Genomic DNA, 27,823 nt, shown 5'->3' on the forward strand with positions numbered 1-27,823 from the left:
AGGAGTGACCAGGAATAATGGTCACAAGCTGGCAGAAGGTAGATTTAGGCTAGACATCAGGACGCGTGACTTCATGGTCAGGGCGGCTAGGATCTGGAACCAACTTCCAAGAGAAGTGGTGCTGGCTCCTACCCTGGGGGTCTTTAAGAGGAGGCTAGATGTACACCTTGCCGGGGTCGTTTGGCACTGCTCTTTCCTGCCATGGCAGGGGGTTGGACTCGATGATCTGCTCAGGTCCCTTCCAACCCTAGACACTATGAAACAGTGCAAGACTCACTTGCATTGCCTCTACAAAAAGAAAATGACATCCCTCTCATCTAGTCTTTGGACGCATCAATAACAGAGTAGGAAAAGGAGAATGGGCCAACATAATTGATTTGAACTTTCAAACATCCCTCACAAGGGGCTTCTAAGGAATATAAAGAATTTTGGGGAAAGGAGGTAAAATTTGGCCATGTGTGATAAACTAAGCAAGAGAAAAGAGATAAACACCATGGCCAAAGGACAACTGCAAGGAGCCATCAGGTTCCACACTAGCAATGGCCTCATCTTTGGCAACTAGGAAAGGAACTGGAGCATTGGTGGATAAATATGCAGATGGCTTAAAGTTATTAGGTCAGTCAAAACTGGGGAAGTTGGTGAGGAACTTCAGAGATCTAACAGAGTCTGGTGAATGGGCAACTGGGTAGTAGACTGAATTCAATATTGACAAATGCAAGGCAATACTTACTGACAAATCAATGAAGCTGCTCAATGAATCAACTCAACATGCAGCAGCAAACAGACAAAATGCTAGGATGCTTACAGATGGGACTGGCTTTGGCTCTACACAATTTAGCATTTTGATCTATGCCCTGGAATAAAACAGAAGATCTTTATAGATAAAGTCTGCAGATGATGCAAAGATAGGAAGAGTGATAAAACAGCAAAGAACACAGGTCACTGGTGTGGAGAAGTTTGGATTGCAGGTAAACTGGGAACAAGTAAACAGCATGAGCGTTATAGTAGTATGGCCAAAGTCAAGTCAGACATTGAGGAACAAGGAACACAGGGTACACCTCAGGGATGAGGGACCCTTCAGTACCAACTGTGAACAGAACATGAAGGTGACAGCAGACAACGAGCTACATGGAGAAGGGACAGTGCAATTCTTTTGGCTATATAAACATCTGACTCTGGGGCTGAGAGGTAATTACTGCCTCTGTGTTTGGCACCGGCGTGGCCACTACTGGAATACGGCGTCCATTTCTGGTGTCCACAACCCAACAAAGAAGTTGATGAATTGGAGAAGATTCAGAAAAGGGCCACAAGACTGATTAATGGGCAACAAAGCATGTCTTACAATAAGCAACACACAGGAGCTTGATCTATGCATCATATCAAAGAGTAGGTTAAGAGGAAACTGTATGCCTATAGGTACCTGCGCAGGGAAAACAATGTTGATAATAGGCTCTTCAATCAATCAAAAGGATAACAAGATCCAATCAATGCCTGTAAGTTGAAGCCACACAGTGTCAAACAAGAAATAGGATATGATTTAGCAGTGAAGTAATTAGCCATTGAAACAGCTTACCAAGGGTCATAGTTAATTCTCCATCCCTGATCTTTTTTTTAATCAAGATCAGATATTTTTCTAAAAGATACTACACTATCATCACGTTCCTTTTCGGCATTATAATTTAATAATAGAGAATACCACTGAAAATATTCTAGTGCCACTGCATGAATAAGTGGTTTGTTCTCGCCTGGGAAACTGTGTTCATTGTGGGTCCCCTCTTTCAAAAAGGAAACAGCAGAAATAGATGGGTTTAGAGATGCATAGAAGTTAAAGAAGAATGTAAAAACTTCAATATGAATAAATTACACATTATGCTGTTTTGAGATGAGCAAATAAGAGGAGGTGTGATAAAGGTATACAAATAATAAATTCTATCAGGAAGACAAGGGGAAGAAAATTCTGGATCTTTCTAATGATACTAGAAGAATGAGACATTCAATGAAATTGCAGGCAGCAAATTTAAAACTGATACAAGTAAATACTTTTCATACAACGCACAATTGATCCATGTAATTCACAGTCGCAACATATCAGAAATCAAGAGCTGAAAAAAAGAACTATACTTGTATATAGAAGTTCTCATTATCCAAAGCTGTGGTAGTAAAGTCCAAAGGCAAAAAAGCAAAACAAAAAAGCCTAGGGGCTGTGGAAGGCCTGTATACCGCCCTAATCCCAGCAGGGCCTACCTCCTACCAACCTCGAACGCCTGGGACTGGGGAGTATTTCTCAACTCTCCCCCTCATGGAACCAGTAGTGATCCTGTTAGCGATAAAATGTTGGAGTATAATGGCCCCTTGGTCCAATCCAGTACAGCAGCTCTTCTGCTCAGCCCAGAGAACAACACTGAGCAGAAGAAGCACATGACAGATCTCAGTGTATCAGCCTTAATTAACTGGGGGACAAAATTACCTCTCAGACAGGCTGCAGGAGCTCAGTGAAACCAGTTCTACATTATTCTGTGGTATCTATTCCCTTGGTATACATGGTAGGATGTGTTCTAAAACCCCCGGGAACTGAAATGCCTGCCAGACTATACAACAAGTCTGAGTCTACTAGCTAAACCATTTGGACAGGCTGAGAAGAAACTGTTTATTTCCTGAGTTTATAACCAAAAAAATTGATAAATACCTCAGAATCCTTTATGTAACATGTAAATAGGTTCAAAAGGAAATCTCGAGCAGGATTTTAGGGCTTAGTTGTAGTATTGTATTCACCTGCTAAAACCTGGCATAAGAAGATCTGTAGAACCATAGAGTTTTTACATTCTTCTTTAACTTCCATGCATCTCTAAACCCATCTATTTCTGCTGTTTCCTTTTTGAAAGAGGGGACCCACAATGAACCATAGAGGCATGGAGGTTTTTAATTCAATGATGCTGCCACAGCCTCTACGGGTCATGTCTGCGCAGCCTCCTCAGCAAGCCAAGAAATCAGGCAGCATCACAGGTTTAGCACAGCTGTGAGCATGAGCCCAGAGGCACTCTCCAACTCCCTGCCTCAGGCATGTTTCTTGCTGCACACCCTGGGCCATGCTAACTTGGGGGCAATATCCTATTTTCTGGGCTTTGAGCAGGAGTGAGTGGACACAGTGAGCTTCCAAGCAGCAGTCCCGGGCTCATCGCAAAGGTAGCACAGATCTATCTGCAAACAGCTGGACTACGTGCCCTTGCTCAGGGATCTCCTGAAGCTATTCCACATGCCTATGGACACCATCTAAGTTTCAAGATGAGTGAACCTTGCCGACAGGTGACAATGCAGATGCCTTTGCGTTACTGATTGTGCAAAACCTTGGAGATCTTGGACAAGAAGGACGACAAGCTGCTTTAACAGAGCTGCTGGGCTGACCTCCCTTGCACAGGACCATCAGACACTTCCCTTAGACCCTTTTTTACCACGTAGACCACAAAACAGGGCAACATGTGTTAGGCTGCTGGTGAGCCAGGACAACAGCCCATCAAGCTGGCCAGTCCAGTCTCATGGTTTCCTTGTGCTGCCCCCTTCAACTGCTGTCCCTGATTTTATGCGTAGACTGTAAACTCTTTGAGGCAGGCACAAGGACTTCATAGGATCATAGCACAATTGGGCTGGAAGCGAGCTCATGAGATCATCTAGTCCAGTGAGGGCAAGATTGTCCCTAGCTAAGCCATCCCAGCCAAGCATCTGTCCAACCTGCTCTTGAACACTTCCTGGGATGAAGATTTGGTTCTGGGGGTGTTTCATGCCCAGCACAATGAGGCCCCGGCCCCTGACAGGGGCCTCCATATACTACAGCAACATGAGTTGCATAAAAAACACTTGAAAGAGTTTCAGACTCAGAACCACATGGTCCATAATGCCAGGGACTGTTGCACTCTAAAATTAAATGCTTTTCCCAGCAGCCCAGGCAGGCCATCTCATCTACTCCAAAGGCTTTTAGTTTCCAGGCAGAACTCAATGGATCTCTCAAAAACAACCCATTGTCATTCGAGTTCAAACTGCAACCACCCAAGTTGTCTCACAGCTCAGATCAGAAGGGAGGAGTCACCCCTGGCATTGTGACAAGGGGTTTCAGGGCACTGGCAGACAAACCAGAGGCTCCAATGTCAGTGACAGGAAGACCTGAGCCCAGGTGGGAGCTATTAATACGTTATGAGCTCTGCCCTTTGCTATCATTCTGAATTTGGATCTGCGGCACTGGAAAAAAGGCCTGGTGGAACGCTTGCTCCCGCCCAGCAGAAAGGCATCTGGCAGGGCCCTTGCTCAACACAAGACCAGACACTCATTGAGCATTGACTCTTCTCTTACTACTCAAAGGTCTGGCCTTGTCTTTTTACCACTTGTGGAAAGCTGTAGGCGCTGTCTTAGCTTTCAGAGGTCACAATCGTTGCACCTGCCAATGTGTTGTTCTTCCCTGGTGATGCTTCATCACTGGCAACACATGGAAGAAGGGTGCCCCCCAACCAATCCAATTGCCTTTGGACTTACCATCCATGAGAGTGCTGCATCTTGACTACTGAAAGCGTATTTCCTCTTGGTACTGTCTGCCACCAACCTGACTATTAGCACGGATTTAATTTTGATACAACTCAGTCCTGTAGAAGGTACAAAGAATTGATCCAATTGGTCTCACCCCAAATAGCTTTATAGGTACTCTAGTCTTCCTGGGTTTCCACAGACCTCGAATACAGAGGTGTTCCTAGACTTCAACCCACATCTGAAGTATTAACAGTCACATTTGCTGGGGAGGGAATGGTGAACAGAGACAGTTTGCACCCGTTTTCTGAGAACACGCAGCCCTCATGAGAGCTTGGCATCTCCAGAGGCCACACAGCAGCATGGAAGGTGTCTGGAAAAGATCAGTGCCAAGTGTTCAAGCATGCCAAGGTTTGATCTGAGGTCTGGCAGATGGAGGGAACTGGGCAACATCACAGCCTCCAGAAATATGAAGTAAAATTATATTTGATGGGATTCATTGCATTTTCAATCCCTTGAAATGTGCCTAGATTTGCAAATAGAGGAAAGACACCTGAACAGTGTATAAGCCAACTGCTCCAGCTGATCACAGACCTCAGAGATCACTGAAACAGAGAGCAGGTTTATGGGAGAGTAAGCTGTGCACATTAGCACATGCCCTTGCATGCTAATCCTTAACAAATAGTTAAGCCTAAATCCTTGATACCTCTGGTGAGAAGCTGCTGTCCCCAAGCACTGTGGGAAGGCTCTTGAAGAGACAGAGAGAACACAGAGAAAAACTCCTCTCTGGATACAATTTGCACACACATCTAACAGGAACAGCACCTCCTACCCCTGCACAATGGCCTTCAAAGTCCTGCCTGACTTTGGGATCCTGATTCCAATCAGAGCTGTTTTTTCTGCGACAGAGGAGAAAAAGGAGAGGGGTAGGAGGGGGGCTGCGAGTGGTAAATCAAGAGACTGGACAAGTCCTGCGACCACAAGATGCATTGTGGAGCTCCCAAAGTCCTTATGCTACACCCACACCACTTTCTCTGACTGCCAGATCACTGGACAGATGCGATCACGGGGCGTACTGGCTCAGCAGGGATGCAGGATATTTCCATCTTTGAGCACAAGGAAGCTCTGGGGAGCAAGAGAGCTCTTTTCCCTGGTACTGCACAGGTAACACTTCCATTCTTGGGATCTGGAGGAAGGATGTTTCATCTCAGTCTCCCCTGTGGGAAGCAGAACAGAGCCCTGCTGTAGGGGCACATCTCATGTCATGGAAATAATTCCATTCCAGCCCGCAGCATCCAGGAGGGCTTAGAAACAGGGGCCAGGTGGGTCTGTCACAGACTCCAGATGTCTTGTGTAAGCTAAGGCACCAAGCACGGCTACTGCTGAGGCATCAGGGGCCAAGCATGTCCTTGCTAGCAAGGCCCCTCATACCTAGCAAGGCTCTTGGCAACCCACTCAGGACAGGATGTATGGCCCCAGCTGTCTGCAGAGCATGAGAAAGGCGGCAACTGGAGCTGGGAGCTCTTCTCCTCTGCCTCTTCCCTTGAGGGGCCATGGGTTCATGGGACTTTTGAGATCTAGATCCAAACCCCGAGTCCTCCTGGGCTTCTGGCACCAAAAGCATAAAGGAACCAGGCAGACCCAGGCTAAGGATCTCTAGCACCTGCTCCAGAAGGACCAGATACCACTGAGGATCCCAGAGCCAATTAGCTTGGCAGGGGCGATTGGTGCCCAAACCCAATGGGATCAACATCTCCAGAGTGAACCAGGTACCACACTGGATGGCCCTGAGGTCCTGTCCAACTCCAGGATCCTGCCATTCTAATGAGAGCAGTTCCTTCCAGGTGAAGAATGTGCTCTTTGCCCCTGGGCCCCAATGGACCCACCCAGGATGTTTCACACGCTGCATATGCTCCTTCAGAAGCCCCTGGTTTTGTACTACAGGAGCCACAGGACTCGAAACCAGACTTCTCATCAACCACTGAATTACTGACACCAGGCCTGATTGACACTCCGAGTGGCAGTGGCCAAGCTGAAGGCCTCCACACACAACATGCCAGCAGCAGCCAGTGGAAGGGAGGGGAGCACTGTGCCCGCGGCGCTGCCCGATTCAGTCGTTGTAGCATTCGGGGGTCCCCACACAGGAGGCAGGGCCTTGTGCCTGGCACCCTGAAGGAGCTGCACATGCAGCTGCCCCATCATTCTGCCAATGCACCCAACGCTGTACACGGGGTCACCCTGTCTCACCCTCGCGGCCCAGAAACGCCTCTACCCAGCAACCCTGCCTGCAGCGCTTGTGCTCGTCTCCACTGCTTGCGGCAAGGGGACCACTCAGCTACATGGAGTCCAGTCGCACTCAGCTATCCTCAGAACACCAGATCCAGGATCACGGCACCTATTAAATTCAGAGCTGCTTATGATTAATGTCTTAAGCAGGCAGCAGCAGGCTCCTGACCATGTCTGTGTGGCAGGGCTGGTCGCAAGCACTAGGACATGCCCAGACTCTTGACAGAAGAGTGGATGAGGGTGACCCAGGAGCCCTGGATCCTGCCTGATGGCCCAGACTCCAGGCCAAGCCGCCCTGTGGCATGTGCACTCTGGCTCACCAGAAGCCCAGCACCTTGAGCCCACTTAATAGCAAAGTATCTGCAGGCAGCAATACAGGCAGTTCCAACTTTCTTGTCCCATCTGGATTTAACTGCTGCTTGTGCTGGAAAGGCAACATGCTCAAAGCAGGGAGTCAAGAAACCTGGCCTGACATTGGTCTGATTCACTGAGAGCGCATGGGCAGGTCACACCATCTCTCTGCCACATCCTGGAGAGCCACAGGACATAAGATCATCAGCACCAAACCATGCGATCTGTGAGGAGCAGGCAGCAGCATCATTCAGAACCTCCAAACCCAACAGGAGCAGCTAAACACAGCTGTGCCACAGGTGATCATGGGACCACCCTGGAGTCCAGCAGATGTGATGGGGTCCGGCAAGATGTGAACAAGCGTGAGAGCAGCAGCACTTCTGCTGGCCGGATACAGAGCAGCTTTCCAGGCTTGCTGGACAGACTGAAACACAAGTGCCTGCCGCCAAGGCCTGACTGCAGACGCTCTCAGCTGAGGTCACCTTGTGTGTTCAGAAGAGTCTCTGGCTTCTTGGGTCAAGTTGCTGGGCACACAGGTGACACTGGCACAGCCATCAGCACACTGGCTCTCTGGAGGTGCTGCTATTGTTTTTTCACATATGTATTGTTGGTGATTGACGTGGCTGCAAGTTTACACTGCAGTGCCCTGAGAAACCAGGCGCGGCCCATTGTGCCAGGCACAGCGCAAACATGATAGCAGCAGGCCATGACCCATACAGCTGCCAGTCCAACGGGCAGCTCAGCCAAGGAGCAGGCTGGGCTGTGGGAGACTGCAACAAACAGGAAAGTAAATGTGGCATTCAGAGCCAGTGAGCAACAGCAAATGCTTCTCATCCCTGCCAAATCATTGCCAGGCAGTAGCTCCTATAAGAGGAGGAAGCAGTGAAACCAGGCTGTGGACCGGGTTGCCCAGAAAGAGCATGAGCCAGAAGCCCAGTGAATGCCCAGCAGAAGGGGGAAGGGCCGCTGGATGGACGCTGGAGGAATGGTCCAAGGCAGGCAGCTGGCCTGGGAGCTGGGCTGCATGGCAGCGGCAGAAGTGAAGGCATCTGGTAGTCAGAGAATCATAGACAAGCAAGGCTGGAAGGGAGCTCCAGAGGTTGCATCTAGTCCAGCCCCTGCCTGAGGTAGGATCAGCTCTGACCAAACCAGCCCAGACAAATGCACTGTCCGACCTCTTGGCAAAACGACACAGTCAGCCCTGGCATGAGACCGCACACCCTAAACTGCCACAGGTAAAGCAGGGGAACTGTGGCAGCCAATTCCCAGTCATTTGACCCCAGTACTCTTTCCTGCCATGGCAGGGGGTTGGACTTGATGATCTGCTCAGGTCCCTTATGACCCTACAAACTATAAAACTATAAACTAAGCTTCTACAACAGGTTTTTAATATACACTGGAGAGCCCCAAGCAGAAGCCATGCCTTTGCTGCAGAGGAAGGCAAAACCTCCCCAGTCTGGACCAGTCTATCCCCAGCACAGCATTGGGCTGAGCCTGAGTCCAAGGGCAAGACCCTGTAGCCAGGACCCTGTGGGGTTGGTCCCAGCAGGGGCATTGGCTTAGCCCAGTCCCCATCCCTAGCCTGGGCTGCAGCACCCAGCACTTCTGGGAGAGGCTTAAAAACCCCAACACATGGAGCACAAAGAGGCAGGGACAACCAGCAAAGCCCAGGAGCTCGGCCAGGAAGAGGCCGTCGGAAATCTCAGTAAGACTAATGGGTGGGAGGGAGGAGTCTGCAGACAGAGAGGTAAGCGTGGAGTGGAGGAGGCCGAGAGATGGGACAAGGAGGGGTGGCAGGGGCGGTTGGAGGGGCAGGAAGCAGAGCACAAGGAGCAGTCTGTAATGGAGAAGAGCATGATGGGAAGAGGAGGACCCACCAAGACCAGCATGCTTCTTGCTGACCTCCAGCCTGACCCCCCCAGGACTATATCTGACGACCCCCATCCACGTTGGTCCCATCTGCCCAACCTAGAGCCAGACTTTGAGAAGAAGATCTCAGGCTCAATTTACAGACATGGAGCAATGCAGGATTTGCAGGCTCCTCATGCCTGTCTGTCATGCAGAGAAGTAGGATGGCTGGAACAGGGAGAGCATGGACTTGGCAGGACAACGCAAGGCATGAGTCTGCCACAGAAGCAAGCAGGAAGATCTTGGCGTTGTTGCACAGTGCAACGATTAGCCTGGAGGGGGAAGAAGTTGCTCGGCCGGGGAATGGAGCAGCACTGGGAAGATGCACGTACCAGTTAAGCAGCTTTCTGTCTGGGGTGGCTGCGACAGGGATGGACTGAGCGCAACCTCGAGCCCTGATTGCTGTGCTCTCCAGGTCAGACCTAGGGGTACAAGAATGGGGCAAAGCAACCAAGAAGGATGGCGAGGGTTGGCTGGAGATGTCAATAACTGGACTCTGCACAGGAAGAGGAAAGAAGAGGATGGGGAGGAAGAGAACAGAAAAGTGTCATCAGTCCCAATGGGTGAGGCATTCCAGAAGGAGTTGGGGGAGCTGGTGGAGATGGCAAGTAGCGACAATGAGAAGAGAGGACAATCCCGAAAGGGATGTGGCGATGGTCAGAGGAGGATGGATGCGACACAGAGAGCAGAGAGCTTGGCGTGGCTGGGATCAGCTCAGGGGAGTGGTGAACATATGGAACAACTCCAAGCAGGGGACAAGCAGCAGGGAGCCATCTGGGGGAAGCCCAGGTTGCCAGAGATGGGCACAAAGTACCTGATGGAGAAGCAGATGCAGAACCAGGACCTGAGCAGCAGCGAGAGGGGAGGGAGCAGCTGGAAGCAGCAGTGGTGGGAGAGGAAATATTGAGAGCAGCAAAGTAGGGAGGAGGAAGTCATAGACCTTTCTGGACCAGAAGCAGGCAAGGGGGAGGGGGCAGAGGTGGGGACAGGAGAGAGGCTCCCTGGAACGAAGGTGGGGAGGGGGACTGGATGGAGCTAGTACTCCCCGCTCAGCCTCAAGCCCAAGAATGCTGCGAGTTGCTTGCATGTGCCTAACTTGTTTGCATCCATTGCCTGGACTGCATTGCTGGGGAAGAGGCAGGCAGTAGGTCGAATCAACCTGCAGTTCAGGACAGCACTGGATACAGCGCCCTGCGAGGCACTATTAGCGACCACAGGGATGCCGAGGATTAGCAAAGAGCTGTGGGGAAGGTGTGGAACATGCTCAAGGGGAGACAACAGCAAGTCATGCTCAGACAGGGAGCATACGGTTGGCAGGAGGAGTTGTTCAAGGCTCAGTCTTGGGGCCTGTTCAATGTAGCATTTTCCATAATGATGTTGACACAAAACTCAGAAGCCACCGATGAAATGTGCCAGGAAGCATCACAGAGCCCTAAGAGGGCTGGCCTAGCACAGGGGAGGGGCCAGGCAACTGCAAGACCCAGAGTGGTGAGAATAAGATGAAATTCAACAGGACAAAAACCTGCGCTTTGGGCCTCAACTCAGCAACTGAAGAGAGGTGGCAAGAGTCAGTGAATCGCAGGGCAACTATGAACCGCCAGTGTCACACAGCTGTAAGGAGAGGCTGAGGCAACCCTCACGTGCAACGGGTCCAACAGAAACAGGGAAACCTGGATGCTGGCGGGGGCAAGACTCATCTTCAGCACATCTCTGGTCCCCCCCTTGCCCTGTTCATGAAAGGCATTCAAAGGGAGCAGGTGCAGTGAAGGAGGGGTCCCAGGTTAAGAATCCTGTCACATGGATGAGAAGCAGGGAGCTGGGTTTATTCGGCAGAGGGGAAGGCTGCATAGGCCAAGTGGGGCTGGAACCCCCGTTCAGAAACACTAAGTGAGTTCACAGCACAAAGGAGCTATGAAAGCACAAGGATGACACCAGCAGGCACAAGCCATGAGCAGATTTGAGCAGGAAAGCAGGTTTGCACATGCACATGCAGTCAGGTTCAGGGGAGCAGCTGGGGAAAGGACCTGAGCAAGCTTCAAGGCGATGAACAATTTGATCTGTCTGTTAACACGACAGTTCAACGTGGGGCTCAGGATACCCTGGAGTCAGTGACTCAGGCCCTCTCTGGGCCCATGCCCATGTTTCCCACAGCCGGTGGGCAGGGCTGCCCGACCTAGAGCCAGATTTTGAGAAGGAGATCCCGGGGTCCCACAGCTAGTGGGCAGGGCTGCCTGCAGACAATTATACCCATGTAGAATGAGGCCTGACACAAGCCACGCCGTGAGCAACAGCAGCACCTGTGCTAGCTCCCAGCAAACAGCCGCAGAAAGTTACAGGAGCGACTGGCTGCATCAGAGCCCCTCTGTGTCCAGCTGGCTGCAACTGCTTCACATACTTGCCCCTACTTTGGTCCCTGCACCACGGCCACTGCTGTAGCCTGGGCCTAGCACTGAGGACCACCCAACCCCCTGTGATCATTGCTTCATCCCTTCTCTTACACAAAACACAGCTGGTTTTCAGGGGTGACTGTAATCCCAGTTCCCAGAAAGCACGAGGAAGAAGGCTGCAAACTGCCTGTCCCTGCTGCAGTCACACAGTTGGGAAGGGGCACATCCCCCCAGGGCACAGATGGACAGGAAGGCTCTCAAGGGGCTCAGAAGCTTTCCTCAAGCCACGCAAGCTCTGAGTATTGATGGTGAGAGATTCCCCCTTGACAGAAGAGGCAACATTTAAGCTATTCACCAAGCTCTGAAAGGAGGGAGAGTGAGAAGAGACAGGCTCTGGGAAAGTGTTCAGCTGTGATTATGCTAAAACATGTGACCAAGACCCATCACTGCCATCCCCAGCTCAGCTGTACTAATGCAGACTTGTGGAGAAACACGTTTTTGGTGTTTCTATCACTACAGTTAAGCTAGTCTACCCAGTGTGGCCATAAGGACTCTGAAAGCTGGAGGAGCCTTCTTTACATTGCAACTCCTGCCGGTGCCAGTGTCAATGCCGCTGTGCAGGCAATGCTCTGTCATGGAGATGGGGCCATAGAGGTCACTGCAATACCAATGACTTAACACACGAGATATAACCTCACATGGCCGGCCAAGTCTGGACCACCTGGAGCAGCTTTCCATTCACAAGGGAGAAAATAATGTCTTAATGGACATAGGAACTGCATTCACCTCAGGGTGCAGAAGCATCTCCCCAGAGACGGGTGGGGCTCCTGGAGGAACTGAAAGAACAGGGAGCCCAAAATCTGGTCACGGGAGAGGAGACTGTAGAGAAGGGATGCAGCTCAGGCAGAGGACTAGGGGGCCGTGGCCACCACAATAGCCCTGGGCTTAATTACAGTCTGACCCCTAAGGTGGCAGCACTTGGGAACTGGATGTGTCCCCATGGAGAGCTCAGCTCCTCCTGCAGAGGCGGGGTAGCAGCAGAGGTGAAGGGTACAGATGTCAGGAATGGGGGATCCTCATGGGACCTGTCTCTATGCAGGAGCAAAGGCAGGCCTCGGTGCTGGGAGGTGGCCTGGGAGTGGTGCTGGCGGTGGGCAGAGGGGCTGGGCCACAATGGGCAGGAGCACTGACTCGGGAGCAAGAAGCCTGGCACTGAGTGCACGACAGTAGCAAAAGTTTGCATGAAGCTAGAGGAGGGACTGTCTTTGGGGATCAGGTGGCTGTTGGCCAAGGGAGATCAGGACAGATGTAATGCCAGGTCTCTGCCCCAGAGAGCACAGGGGGCTGCAGCTCAAGGCATTGGACACAGGGTCTGCCTGGTGGCTCTGCAGAGGGAGGAGTCCAGGGGCCTGCCGAAGGAAGTGGGAGGGATAAGCAGTGGGAAGGAGCTCAGGCAGATTCGATGCACCTATGTGCACTGCAGGCCCCACAGAGAAGAGGCAGCTGCACTTGTCCCCGGGGATGTAAGAGTTAATCATTCCCTGGACAATCCGGACCCTTTGAGCCCCGCGTGGTGCAGGCAGCAACTAATCCAGGGCGCTTCCCAGAGAACGCGGCTGGAGCCCAGGCATCGGCTGCAAGGCTGGCCATTGTGACGTGCTGAGGAGCCTTCCCAGGCAGGTGCTGAACTCTGCGCCGGCTCCAGACTGTACTCAGAAACAGGGATTCAACCCCCTTCGGAGCCCAGGGAGCCCCAGTGCCCGGAGACGCCCCGGGGCCAGCCCCACCTGCCAGCACAGTACCAGCATGGAGCCCCGAGCACGAGGGGTGGGCAGGCCGGCCGCGGCGTGCTTGTGCTCACACTCCCAGCCCAGCCCAGCCCAGCCCCAGCCCCAGCTTCGCTCTCTAGACCTGCCCCCAGCAGGCTGCTCACTTCTTAATTAGATTTTTTTAAACAAAAAGCGAAAGTATTTGTTAAAATCCATCGGATTAAACAAAGGTGCTGAACTGACTGTGAAGGGAATAGGAAATGAAAGCGACTCACCCTCTGAGGGAGAATTTTGTCAGCCATCTTCCTCCTCTTGGCACTGTACATTTTTTAAAGAAAAAAACACGTTACCATGGTGACAGATCTAGGAGTAACGAGGCCACCTGCTAAATTATCCTGACATCTCCACATGCTGGTGCACAGCTGTGCAGGCATTGGCAAAAGGGTCTCACCCATGCCCCATACCTGGGACCCCCACTCCCCATGGCCGGGGGACGGCCCAGAGCAGACCCAGGCTGCCTGTAGGCTCTGAGGAACGAAGCCTGTGAGTTCCTAGACCAGTGGCCTTCTGCTGTGTGGAGCGGCACTGCGTGTGCGTCTGCACAAGCACATGCCTTCTATACGGGCAGGGGGGTGCGGGCAGCCACGTGTGCATGTGCGTGTGCAGGTGTGTGTGCACACACACGGCGCTTCATGAGTGTCTGTGGATTGACCATGAACATGCTTGAGCAGCTTTACATGTCTCCATGTTTATGCACTTCCACGTGAGTGCATGTGTGGGTGCATATTGTATCTGACAATCAGCACATGGGTGGATGCACACCTGTGACTGACGATGGGGTGTGTGTGCGCGTGCGTGTGTATACACAGAAGGGGGGTGCACTCTATCCACAAGTATGCATCTCCATGCAAGGGTGTCCAGGCATACACTCCCCTGTCTGCACATATCTGTGCACAAGGCATGGTGCTGTTCCAGGAACCCAGGCCAGGCATCATCCTTGAAGCATGACACAGCTGGTGCCCAAAGTCTTTTGCTGTGGGGAGGGGCCTGCAGCATTCCTGCCCCCCTCTCACTCTCTCCAAAGGCCCCTTATGTCTCTTTCTAAAGGGCCCCGTTTCAGCCCATTTTCACACTCACTAGTGATGTGCGTACACCCCTTTCCCTCCTACCGTCTCCCAGTTATAACCAGGTCTCACACAGCAGCTTCACGTGAACCTAGGCCGGAGGCTACATTTGTGTGTGGAGGGAACTACTGCTACCTCCACTCTCCCAGCCCTGCTAGGGTCTGGTCCAGGGCAGTTGTGTGCGCGCGCGCGCACATACACGTGTGCCATGTGGGCAGGGCAGGGACCTGAGGAAGCAGGGGAATGGTAAAGCTGGGCCATTTCATGACAGGAGGCTTGGTGCCAGTTGGCAGGCAGAGAGGGAGCAGAGGTGCGAGGACGCAGAGCCATCCACAGGAAACACGATTAAGAGGGAGAAGGCAAAGGCAAGGAACAGGCTAAGTCCCAGCCTAGAGGAAATTGGGGCATGTACTACAGCTCCCCCGTCTTGCCACAGCCCACTAGACACCTGGAATTTACCATCTCTGCCTGTATCATGCCTGCCAATGCAGAGACCCTTATTCCCTACCCAGACCCTGCCAGAAAAAGGGTGCTATGGGCCCCTAGGCCTAGCCAGATGCAGAGCAGCTTCCCAAGAGGGGCAGGGACTCCTCAGAGTAACACAGGCAACAGCTCCAGGGAGAGGAGACACGTGGAGGAAGTGGGGCGAGTGAGGTGGCTGCTGGTACCCCCAGGCACGGCCGCAGGGGGTCGGGTGCACTCCCTGCAAAGGGATCAACACAGGGCTGGACACCAGAAGCACCAGGTGGATCTGAAAAGGTGCTTCCTGCTGCAGCTGGGCCAGCCAGCTCTCCGGGGACAAGCGAATTCCCAGAGGGTAAAGCCCTGAGAACAGGTCAATGCCCCTGGATACCAGTGCGTGCAGCAATTGGGACAGAGTGGGGGGAAGAGGGGGAAGTGGAGGGGATGCTCATGGGCTAGCACCAGGCACAGCCATCTGACACGCAGCCATGCCAAGCCCACACACCCTCCCACAGCATTTGCTTGGAGCACACTCGCACACACATAGCACTGGTGCCCTTTCTGGATGTGCCCTGATGTCCAGATGTGCTGAGACACACTGGAAGTTCACTAGCTGCTCCAGTGCATCCAACTTGGACCTAAAGGAGCTCCAGGGAAGCAGTTACAACCTGTACCCAGATGTGCTGTACCCTCAATGCACTGTTTGAGCTGGGAAGCACACGCAGTGCTTATGCTCCAGATGTGTAGGTGCTCCAGGGGAGCAAGCCCCAAGCAGTTACTGTTTGCAAACCCAGCCTGGAGAAACCAGCCCAACAATTTGCAAATGAAGGGTCTGCTGAGCAGAATTATAATGCTGCTGTAACAGACTATGCTGCAGTGTACAACAGCATGTAAACTCTTATGAACTGGGTTGGGCATGAGGTTAAAGATGGGTAACTTCTACCAGAAAAGACAAGGAAAACCAGAAATTACTCCCACAGCTCCAATAATTTTCTGAGGATTCCACCAATGATTTAATTTGTGAGAACAATTGTGAAAAGTGAAAGCCTCATGAATCCTCATGCATATGTATTTTGCCTTAAGGATCCTGGCATGAATATTCATGTGACCAGGCTGAAATCTCCTCAGTTTACTCCCCTCTTGCTCATAAGCAAATGCAGGGAGCCAGTCAGGAGCAGAAACATTACTAGGCCAATCAGCCAGTCAAGTGACCAATCAAGGTGCAGTGTGAAAACAAAGTTGAAAGCAAAGTCAGGGAACAGTCTGTGGCTGGGAAAGACCTGGCCCTGCACCCAGGCCAAGCAGGCTTATGGCCCCCAACACCTTGGTCCCACACAACTCAAGGCTTTGCTCAGACAATTCAAGACCAAAAGACAGGGCAACATCTGCTGAACACGGTCTGCACGGCCCCTGCTCCCATCAAGGGAGAACGGACATGTCTGCTCCGTATCTTTGCCCGCCGCTTGCCCAGGCAGGAGCCTGATTCTCCGGCCCCCTCCCCAGTGCTCACCTCCTGGTGCGGCTCTGGGTTGCCTGCTGCTGCTGCTGCTGCTGCACTTGCTGCTGCACCTGCTGCTGCTGCACCTGCTGCGGCGCCGTGCGCTTCCGTGTTGGCTCCATCACGGCCTGGGGCATCCCGGGGCGCACTGAGGGGCTTCCCACGTAGGCAGGGCCTGGGGGACCCATTGGTGCCCCTTGATGGGGCATTCGAGCACCCGATGGCATCCCAGGACGCTGCAGAGGGAGAGCAAAACAGAGAGAAATGCTAGGTGAGTTGCTGCTACTGCAGCAGCAGTGGTGCTGGGGTGCAGTGAGCCCATATCCCAACGCCAGGACTGGCGAGGTCCCAAGTTTTGGCCTTTCTGCCCAGCCATGGACCCTCGGTCCTGGCACTCCCTGGTCCTCAGAGATGACCCCAACAGTAGGGTGGGCGGGTGACGGTGCAGGAGAGGCTGGTGCTGGGAAGACACCAAGAGCATGAGTGAGAGTGACAGTCTAGGCCTTGCTACTGCAGCACACAGTGCCGGGGCTGACCACAAAAGGCACAGGAGCCATGGCTGGCCCAGCTGTGGCCAAGCCTGTAGCCAAGGGTAAAATGCGGGGAGAAGGGCAAAGCGCTCGCCCTGAGCAGCTGCCAGGGGTCAGCATGACAGCATGAAACAGCAAGAGGGAGTCCATGGCACTAGGCCTCTTCTGAGAGCAGAGGACCCCAAGGGCTGGGCAGCATGCCCCTCAGCATCCAGCAGTCCCATGGCAGAGGACCAGTCCAACAATCAGCTCGATGCAGAACCGGATCCAGGATACAGTTGGTCCTGGCAGCAAGATGCTAATTGTCCTTGGGAATGACCACAACCCATGAAGCAACCCAGCCTTTACAATGCACCACGGGGCACAGAGAGGAGCGCAGTGGGCACCTCCACATGATATACTTGAGTTAGGGCATTTTATCCTCATTTCCCCTGAGCTATGGACTAGATAACAGAGCCCCTGCACCAGCCACAGCCACTGGGCAGGGGTTGACATCAGCAAACCAGCCACATGACCCAGCTCTGTGGCCCGGCCAGGCAGCAACTGCCCCAAGCTAACCAGCCTCCTCACGAGGCCAAGGGCAGTGCTGGTCGCAGTCACAGGCGCAGGGCCAGAAGGGACTGCCAGGCCTGCGGTCCAGCCCCTGCCCTGGGGCTGGCAGCGCTGGAGGGGTGGATGGACCCCGGGGGGGAGGGGTGGAAGCCACAACGGGCAACTGTGATGTGGAGGAGGGTCCACTGCAGAAGGCCATTAACTGCTGATAGCAGGTGGAGGAGACGGCAGCCAAGGGGGGGCAAAGAGGGGACAAACCAGCAGCACGGAGGCCACGGAACAGGGCCAGAAATATCTTCAGCTGTCCCAGCTCGTCCCTGCGGCACAGCCACCGAGGCGGTGCTGACAGCTGTCCGGACACGCCGGCTCCTTCCCCACTCCTCCCCCAGCCCAGGCCTGGCCACAGTCCAGTTGCAAGCAGCAAGTGGCTCAAAAAACCCTTCGCAAGAAGGCCCCAAGTCCGGTCTCCTGTCACCTGTCAATCCACCAGCCATGGCCACCTTCCAGCCAAGACCAGCAGCCCCGCTGCCGCCTCAGCTGTCCCACACCCACCCTGGGATGCTACCTGGCAGGGGGCACCGTCTGCGCCGCTGCGTGACCAGAGGGCCTGGGGCAGTGGCCGACCCTGCTGCTGACCAGCTTTACCCCTTTGAAGGCCTGGGAGCTGCCCCCTCTCCGGCCGTGCTGAGGGGGCATCACACCAGCAAGCAGAAAACAGCTGCGCTGGAAAAAGGGCAAGTCCCTGGTACCCACGGCCCATGCTCTACCTCTTCTCGTGCCCCACTTCCCCCGTGCTTTGCCCTCCTGCTCCCAGGCCTGGGTCTTTCCTGTCTGCGCAGTCCTCGGACCTGGCAAGACTGCCCCTCCAGGGCGCCCAGACCCCTCCACGACTGGCACAAGGGTGACCAGGCTCCGCAGCCCACAAAGAGGGAAGGGCCGGGCCCTTCCTGGGATTCCCCCATGCACCCGTTCCCCTCTGCACTCTGAGCGCCCATCGCGTCTGGGCAAGGCCGGGCTGCAGGCAGTGCCACGGCCGCCCCAAAGGGCAGCAGTGCCCAGGGCAGGGCCAGGCGCACAGCAGCTACCGCGAGCTGCAGAGACACGTGCCGCGTATCGTGGGCAGCAGCAGGCCGGAGGGAGGGAAGGGTAAAACAAGAGTGAACACGAGGGAACCCTGCTTTGGGTGAGAGGGGCCTGACTGTGAGTCTCCCCCTCCCCCCGGAGAGGCTGGAATCAGGGCTGTGACAAGCAAGGGGAAGGGATCTGCAGGCAAACCCTTCCCCCTGGACAGCTATCACTGCAATGTCATCAAGTTTCTAGTGGAGCTGCCAAGTCAGGGTCCATGCTCCGGCTCCAGCTCCGGCGGGCCTTGCCTGCTGCCCAGCTCAGCAGCGAGTGCTCCCGCACTCCCCTTCCCAGCGCTTTCCCATGCCCCGTCACCGGGGTCCAAGTATTCCATGATCCCACAGCTGTGGCATTTGCTGCAGACTCCACCCACGGCTGCACACTGTGCGTCGCTATCTAACCACCCTCGTTCGCCAGACCCGGCACAGCTCACATCTGAAGCCCAAACCTTGACTGCAACCTCTCTGAGGCAGTGACCCACTTTCTTCTGAGAGTATGTGCACAATGGGGACCCAAACCTTGATGGAGGCTTCTAGGCACAGGCAACTGGTAGGGAGGCACGGGGGGCACATGCCCCCCCTGAGATCGGCCCCCAACTCGGCACCGCTCAGGATGGGGCAGTTTTCTTGCCATGCAGGCCAGCGGCGTGTTGGGGGGGAGCAGGAGCACAGATGCATGTGGTAGCATAAGCTCAGACCACCTGGCCCAGTTCTCCATTTCGTTCCTGGAGCCGAAGGCTGGAATCGGAGTCACAGAATCCTAGAGCTGCAGGGCTGGCAGGGAGCTCCAGAGGTCACATCTAGTCCAGCCCCTGCCTGAGAAAGGATCAGCCCTGTCCAAACAGTCTCTGTCTTTCCTCTTAGCACAATTACAGTCACCCCTGGCACAGCACCAGACATCACACCCTAACCTGCCGCAGTGAACGCAGGGGGACCGCGGTGGCCAACATCCAGCTTCTATACCAGGTTGTCAATATACATTCCAGAAATCCCAGGCTGATACTATGTTCGCGCTACAGAGGAAGGCAACACCCCACCCCCACCCCAGTCCGTACCAATCTGACCAGGGGAAAATCCCTTCCTGACCCCAAATAATGGCATCGGTCTGATCCTGAGCAGAGGGGCAAGACACTCTAGACAGGAACCTTCCTTTCAAGTCCCAGCGGGAGCATTCAAAATCCCCAGCCTTGGCTGCAGCCAAGTGGTCCAGAAGGTAGCACCAGACCTTTGGTCTGACCCACTGTACATCACAGGCCCTTACATTTCACTTGTTTTTTCCGGTGCTGAACCCCAATCCTGGTGCTTAACTACAGCATCTCCCAGAACAGCATCCAAGCTGGTTTGAAGATGGTAAGATGGAGAATCCCCGCTTGCCCAGACTGGCCTGCTTCGGCAGATCGTTCCCACTGCAAAAACCTGCACCTAGTTTGAACTGGGAATGGCCTAGCTTCCAGCCACTGGTTCTTGTTGCACCTTTCCCTACTATTGACGGCTGATCCCTCCCCTATCTGGCAGTGCTCACGCAGCACCAGGAAGTCGACCCCAGCCACCAGTCAGCCCATGATGCTTAGCCTCTGCCACTGGCTCGCCTTCCTCGCAAACTGGCACTTTTGAGTCTTCTCCTTATCACTGCTGCCCCTCATGCCTCATAAAAACCTTCCAGAAACACCCCAAAATCTCCATTTTCCACTTCAGATCCTTCCCAAACACTCTCAGCCCCAAAAACTTGACAACAGCCAGGCTGCAAGTAACTACCCCATCTCACATTGACCACTGCTGGCTGTCATGTCATTTCTTTGTGTGCCCTCATCTGTCTGTCCATCCATTTGCTCTCATCTTATAGGGAGATTGTAAGCTCTCTGGGGCAAGGACTAGCCTTCTGTTCTCTGCACACATACCATGCCCAGAGCAATGTGGCCAAGAGTAGGACCTCCCAGGTGTGACAACAGAAACAAATGACAGAGACTCATTTTGGCCCTCATATTTCCTTTCTGGAGACATTATGGTGCAATTAAGTCACCTCTTGATTTCCTGTTGGACAAGTCAAACAAAGTTCACTGCTCTTCTCACTGGGAGACACCATGCTCCATGCCTCAAATCTCACTCACTCAGAGGACTGCACTCTCGGTTCCTAGTGCACTAGCTGTATTAAAAGTGGCTGGATTGTGTGTGAACAGGCCCAGCTGACCACACAATTAAAGGCTGATAGAGCTAGGCTCATTTAGTTACAAGATCGAGGGGGAATTTGGTAACAGTCTTTAAATACCTGAAGGGCAATTACAGAAAGGATGGCGATGGGCTTTCCTCTGTGGCTACATGAGACAGGGCTAGAAACAAAGGTCTCAAGCTGCAGCAGAGGAAGTTGGGGTTGGAGATGAGGAGGAACAATCTGACGGTGGTCAAGCGTTGGAGCAGGCTTCCTAGAGAAGTTGTTGGATCTCCATCCATGGGAGTTTTCAAGGCAGAATGGACAGACATGTGGCCAGGATGGTTTAGTCAGGGATGGTTTGAGCCAGAGCCTGAACTAGATGCAGCCTTGTAAGGTCCCTTCCAGCCTGACTTTCCCAAGATCCAGTTTGCACTGGGCGACTGTCCTGCCCTTATTCTTATTTGCTACTCTGCCATTTTCATGTCATCCAAAAATGTTACCAGCGGCAATTTTCTTCTCGTTTCTGTATCACTGATGACAGCAGCAGCAATGGTGATCATGATATCTACCTAGCACTTCCTACCTTATACAAGGCCAGTATCGTTATCCCTGTTTTACAGACAGGGAACTGGAGTGCAGATAAAGGATGCGGCCTGCCCAGGGTACCCCAGGAACTGTATGACAGAGCTGGGAACAGAGCCCAGGTCTCTTGACTAAGTTTCCAGGGCCTTATCCACTGCATGACATAGCTGAGCTGCAGGGGCCTCACGTCTGTTTCTGCTGACTCCCTCCTAGGAACACCCTTCAATGCTGGTTCACTACTTGCTGTGCTCCATCAGCGAGCCAGCTCTGAAGCCAAGTAAGGTACGCTCCACAGACACTTGAATCAGAAGCCAAACGCACCATCTCTGGCAATGGTCTGGACAAAAGGCCTCCCAGAAGCTGGGAGAAGTCCTGCAGGAGGGGCAGGGAACTGCTGAAAGCATCTCTCCACCCCCTGCGAGGCTGAGGTAGGTTCACATCCAACACAGGGAGGGGATTACATCCCTCATAAAGCCCTACTGAGCATCACTTCTACTCACACCATTGTCCAATATACATGAAGCCCATTTATCTTTGGGTCTCTGCTATTTCTTATGGCAGCAAGTTCCACAGGTTTATGGTGTGCTGGAGAAAACCATGGCTTTTACCTGTTTTGACCAGGCTGCCTTCTAGTTTCATGGAGCGTGCCCTCTGCTATTACTGAGACACAGAAAGAGGCACCCGATTAACCATCTCTGTGACAAGTTACCGTTCATCTTGTCTCCTCAACAGGATTCCCCACATAAACCCACCTGCCCAGCGCGGCGCCCCCACCCTGTCGGTTCCAAGCACAATGTCTTGGTGAGGACACGCTGCCACTTCCGATCACACTGCCTGCTGTATTATTCCCTGCCCCATTTCTCATGCACATGAACATTGTATTTGCTTTCTTGGTTGCTGCCGTGTGTTGAGCAGCCCACAATGACGTCCAGGCCTTTTTTGTGAATGGTTTCAGCTCATTTAAAACCCAGCGATGTACAAGGAGTTTCATAGCAAAATTTGCACATGAAAACGCGGTGCTCACCCTCTTTTCCAGATCACTGATTCAAACCCAGATGCTTTGTGGATCCGCGTGGAACCAGATCTCAGGCACAGCCTCCAGCCACGGGGAAAGTTGAGGGCTTATCCCTATTTCACTTATTTATCATTACTGTGGTAAGGTGCAAGGACCCTGGCTCTGGGAATGGGGCTTGCTGTGATAACTGCCAATCACCAAATGCAGCCCCTGCCCCAACCACACACAGCCCAAGGTGAGGAGAGAGAGTGAACAAGCAGGTAAATAGGCTGGTCAAGAAGACTGGCTGAAGGATGGGTACAATTGTACAAGTTAGCAGCCCCAGTGCAGATAGTTGCAATTAGTAGAAATCATGACAGAAGTCAGTTTTAGGGGAGATGTAAAAGAGGACAAGGCTGATTCCATCACTGCCAAGAGGGACATTTTTCCCAGCAGCAGAGAGGCCGCAGGGGGGAGCTTGAAATTACCCGAGAACAGTCATCGGGCTGAGCTGATGTCATGGCTGCTGTAGTAAGACATCAGACCTGACCAGGGAGGAGGAGAAAGGCCTAACACACCAAGGTCAGACTCCCTTTGAAAGGAGAAGGGGGGGCAGTGACAGGGCAGCAGCAGGGGGTTGAAGAGCCAGAACAAGGGGCCAAGTCAATGAACCTGGCAGCAGCGATCTCCATGAACAGAAGGAGAGCTCAATGGCACCCATGCTACAAAGGGGGAGGAGAGCCACGGTGACAGCACTGAATCATAGATGCAGAACGTGCAAGATGAAAGGGCAAGCTGTCGATATGGCCCAGTTATACACGTGTCAAAGGAAAGAGACCAAAGAAGAGGTCCATGCGACAGGCCAGGGCAGCACCAGGTAGAAAGGTGATGGCTTGTAGGAGATTAATACTTCTGTTTTGTCCAAGCTGAGCTTCACTTGATGGCTGGACACCCAGAAGAGATGCCAGAAAAGGCAAGTGAGGATGTGCTACTGGTTAAAGGAAGGGAGAAAGCTGATCAGCAGATTGGTATATCAGCATAAAGATGGTTAATGGCAGGGTTTTGGATCAGAGCACTGTAAACAGGGTGCAGAGAGGGGGAAAAGGACAGGCCAGAGATAGGGCCTTCAGAGGTGTCCACCAAGACAGGCTGAGGAGGACCTGTTAAAGGAGGCTTGAGGTAGGCAGGGACCATAAAAGGACAGGAGTGCCAAGAAAGCAATTTCAGGAAGGTGTAGTTGTCAGCAGCAATGGTCATCATGGAGTTAAGGAGAATGAGGCTACAGCATTGGTCTCGTGACGGGCAAGATCTTGAAGCCTGTCTGGATAACGCAGAGGATCTCAACCTTTCCAGACTCAAGACACGCCTTGTGAGGCTCCAGGCCCCCTCAGAAAATGCCATCTCTTCACTTTCACTCATTTCTCGACCATGGAAAAATAAGAGCAATTCTTCTGTGACAAGAAAGCCAGAGGGACCACAGCAGGTCTGAATGTTTGTGATGCTGGGGATTCCTGTCTGAAATCTCTGGGTTTATCTTATGAATCATGTGCAAGTGTCTGGATACCTAACAGTATTCATAATGCGCATTACCCTTGATAGGGTCTTGTATCGCCCAGCTGAGGATCACTGGGGTAGAGCAAAGAGAGGGTCAGGACCAGAGGTGGAGGAGAGGGGGCAGAGCCCAGAACGATAACGCGAGAGCTGGTGACAAAGTCTGCGCCTGCAGGGATTTGGGAAGTCCAGTCTCAGTCCCCAGGAAATGTGGCAAGAGTCTCCTCTCCAAAATCCTTTCCACCATTGGCAACAACACCGCTGAGGACACTGGTGCTTCCCCCCCCTCCCCGACAGGAAACCCATCAGAAATCACCTCAAGCACTTCTGCCCCCATATCAAGAGCTACAGCCTCATGGACACTATCAGAGACTCTGCCGCTGCCTTTGCTTTTACACGGAAACCGCATGACCCATTGCAGCCTGAGGCCGAGTGGCTAGAGAAATGAGAGTGCAGGCAGCAGCTGTGACGGCTCCTTCAGTTGTTTTGGAGGCGGAGATGAAGGAGCACAGGGCCCAGGGCGGAGAAGGAGCGCAAGCTGGCGAGACAGGTGAGGTCAGGAGTGATTCCCCTTCTGGTGGAGCAGACTCGGCTGGAGAGGGACGAGGAAGGAGGCAAGAATGGAGGTGAAGGAACTAAATGAGTAGAACAGGGTCAGTGCAGCAGGTGCACGAGTAAACACACAACATAATGCCAGGGCTCCACTGCCAGGGGAGTGGGAGGAGAAGCTGCTGGGGCAGGGCTGTGGGGCCTGCTAAGGAGCAGAGTGGGCTGCTCTGAGGAGAGCTGTGCCACACCAACACCCGCAACCTCCACGCCAGACATCTGCCTGACTGCAGCCACATGCATGGAGGATGCTGAAGCCTGCAATCCCAGCGCAGACGAGGCAGCCATTCTCCAACGCCGCCTGCACAGTGACAAACTACAGCAAAGGCTCTTTGGAAGTCCAAGCACACAGCGGAAGCCAATTTTTGGTCATCCACTACTGTCAACATTCTCAGGCAGCTCCAGTGCTGGAGAGGCCCAATTCTGCATCAGAAAGCCTGACTCCAGCCTGACTCATCTGACCCAAGCACTCTTTCCTGCCTAGGCAGGGGCTCGGACTCAATGATCTGTTGAGGTCCCTTCCAACCCTAATGTCTATGAATCTGTGACTGTCTCTGGCACCCCTCGCCCACCCACAGATGAGAGGGGGTCCCTTCACCACCATTTCAGCCATTCTCCCCGGTACTAAAGGGAGTGCGTTGGCCTGTCATTGCCAAGAGAACACTTGACCCTTTAAAAGGCCACCCACATGCTCCTGACTCCCAAGCCGCCTCACATGCCTGCCCCGCGCTGCACTCCCCCACCGGCCATCCGCATGTGCCAGCCAGCAGACTGCCCCATGCATTCACCTCTACCATCAGGTCGCCCCCCATTCACGGTCTGCTGCACAGGCCTGACCGTCGGCAGGCATGTTACCCCACAGGCCGGCCTGCCCCCAGACACAGGCTGTATGACCAAGGGGAGTGCTCACAACCAGTGCTCATTTGCCAGTTGCTAATCCTGCAGGTCCCCAGTGCCATGGTCACTAGGTTGCCATTCTCATATAAGCGGCAGGCTGCTCACACTGCCCTAGGCCGGCAGGTCCGGATCTCCCCATCTCGAGGGTTTGTCAAAGACGTCACGCTCCAGGTAAGCAAACTGAGGGCAAACACCAGGCCACCAAAGGGGCAGCAGCGTGGGCTGCTGGACTCTAACGCAGAGCCCTCAGCGACGGCTTGGAAGAGGGTGCCACTGCAAGCAGATCCCAGCTCCTCAAGAGAAAGTGCGCGCAATCTGACAGCCACTCAGCCTTCGCGCTCCTCAGACTCCCTAGCACTGCGCCTTCTGTTACACTGAAGTCTCCTTAAGAAACCCCAATGTCACAAGCTACAATTCCTCTCCATCGCTGCTGGGAGCCCCGGAGGGACACAGATCCCAACAAGCACAAGGCAGAGGAAGGCATGTCCTCACGAATGGCAATCCCTTGAATGTCAGGAGGCCTCCAATGGCCACAGGAAGGCTACAAGGATGTTGAGGGCGCCTGAAGTATGGCACCTTGAGACTCCCCAGCAACGAGTGCAGAGCTAGTCTCCCGGAGCCCCTGGAAGTCACCTGTTAGGTAGCCAGGGGACACACGAGAGCCAAGTCCACAGACAAGTCCCGCGCCCCGCAGCACAGGGCTTTCCCAGCATCCCTGCATGCAGCAGGAGTTGAACTGCAGAACCAGGCGCCCTGAGAGACCGCGGGGGTCGGATCCGCTCTGGCCCCTGCCCCGGAACCGGTCTGGAAACAAACCCGCCCCCCCCATTCCCGCAGCGTCAGAAGCAGCAACCGCTGCACACCTCACCCAAACGCCTGCCCGCGGAGCTGGGCCCATCCCCTGCTCCTGCCACGCGGCGTGGACCGCCAGCCAGCACCCAGGGCACACGGCGGGGCTGCTCCCAGCCCAGCCCTGGCGCCTGGCTCGCTCATCCCTCTGTTCAGCACCAGCCAGCTCTCTAACTTTCCCGACTCACCACCCCGTGGACCAGAAACTCAAAAAGTTTGCTTTTCGTGGCTTTGCGAGCCCCGCCAGCAACTTCATCCGTGGCCATCGGGTCGGCTCAGCCTCTCTCCTCTCCCTCTGCCTCTTTCTTTCCCTTTTCTGCCTTTTTCTCCAACTCTCCCCTCTGAGTCCTGCTGGGCTCTCACACTTCTAATAGAGCGGAGTGGGGAGGGGGCCCCTTCAGGGCCTTCCTGACGGCCCACTCCCGCTAATCCTCAGCTGCTGCATTCCTCAACTGATAAGCCAGAAATAGTTTGTGCTGCCCGGGTCTGTGTGTTTACTCTGCAGGGACAGAAAATCCAGCCTTTTAAACCTCTCTGTCCAAACAGCAGAGATAAGCAGGAGGCAAACTGAAAACACGTCTGAGCCTTCCACCAGCAGCACTGCAGCCTCTCCTCTCCAGCGCCACAGGATCCTGGGCCCTGGGGTGCAGGGAGAGCTCCGGCAAGGACATGGAGCAGCTCGCAGGGAGGCTCTGCCAGCTAGAGAAAGCACTCAGCAGCCGTGGGGAACAATAGTGGTCTTGGTCTCCTCCAGCACTGCATTCCCAGGCCTTCTCCCCAGGGACGTGGCAGGCAGCACAGAAACATTCACTGGCAGGATTTCCAGCACAGAAGGCTAAGAACAAGCCCCTCCGGACAAACACAGTACCAGCAGGAGACAGAAATCCGGGGAAAGGAAGGGCAGCGTGCAAGCCAGGGGAAGGAAAGAGTGAGAGGGAGGCAGGCAGAGGGGGAGCGCGCGCCAAGGAGTCAGCGCAGCATGGCGACGGCAGGACACAATGTGTAGCTGGCTTCCCCGCCTGCCTGCATCCCGATCGCCACCCCGGCTAGGCGCTCTGCCCTCGAGATGCTCGCGGCCCACTGTCCCAGCCCTGCCACAGACCCCCGTGATGGATGGATGGACACAGATAAATCATTAACGCTGTACATGCTGCCCCGTGTGAGCAGCCAGCAGTGTGCAACAAAGCCTCACGTGCACGACAAAGCACGTTGTCCCCAGGGACACAGCATGCCCCACCACACCCAGGGAGGGGGAGAAAGGAGGGATGGGGCAGCAGAAGAACAGGGAGATAGATGGGTTTCACAGCCTTCGCCTGCTCCCAGCGCCCGGGCCGGCGGGAAAGTCGCGGGTGCTGCTGGGCTCTGGGAGTGGCCGCCATTCTGCGCTCAGCTGCACTGGCTCCTCCATCACCGCAGCCATGGCCTGGGGCAGCAATCTGCTTGCTGACAGCTCCGCATGCGCCCGCAGCCTGCCAGGGTTTGCTGCCACAGCAAGAGAGACGTTGCCAGGTTACAGGAGGGTTTATCCTTCCCTCCTGCTCACAATTCCTGTTAAGGAGCCGGGAAGTGACCTGATCTCTTGCGGTCGCTGACCCAACTGCTGCAGCCAGAACCACGTGTAGGAGACACTGAATGAGCTGGAAGTGAGCCGCGCCGTAGCTCCCACCCGGAGGCATGGGGACCAGGCAGCTCAAC

General features: G+C 54.0%; 1 protein-coding gene across 1 annotated transcript; it reads right to left on the reverse strand.

Annotated features, from left to right (window-relative positions):
• Nucleotides 1–565: 565 nt before the first annotated feature.
• On the reverse strand, nucleotides 566–27,823 carry LOC109305620 (SWI/SNF-related matrix-associated actin-dependent regulator of chromatin subfamily D member 3-like). Its single transcript, XM_019528619.1, has 4 exons — nucleotides 26,317–27,823; nucleotides 16,307–16,530; nucleotides 13,486–13,528; nucleotides 566–854 (listed from the first exon to the last, which is right to left on the reverse strand). Exons 1-4 carry the CDS (start codon nucleotides 26,392–26,394, stop codon nucleotides 759–761), a joined length of 441 nt encoding a protein of 146 aa, XP_019384164.1. The 5' UTR covers nucleotides 26,395–27,823; the 3' UTR covers nucleotides 566–758.

The sequence above is a fragment of the Crocodylus porosus genome, unplaced genomic scaffold (assembly GCF_001723895.1).
Source record: "Crocodylus porosus isolate Cpor-Errol unplaced genomic scaffold, CroPor_comp1, whole genome shotgun sequence".
Classification (NCBI taxonomy): domain Eukaryota; kingdom Metazoa; phylum Chordata; order Crocodylia; family Crocodylidae; genus Crocodylus; species Crocodylus porosus.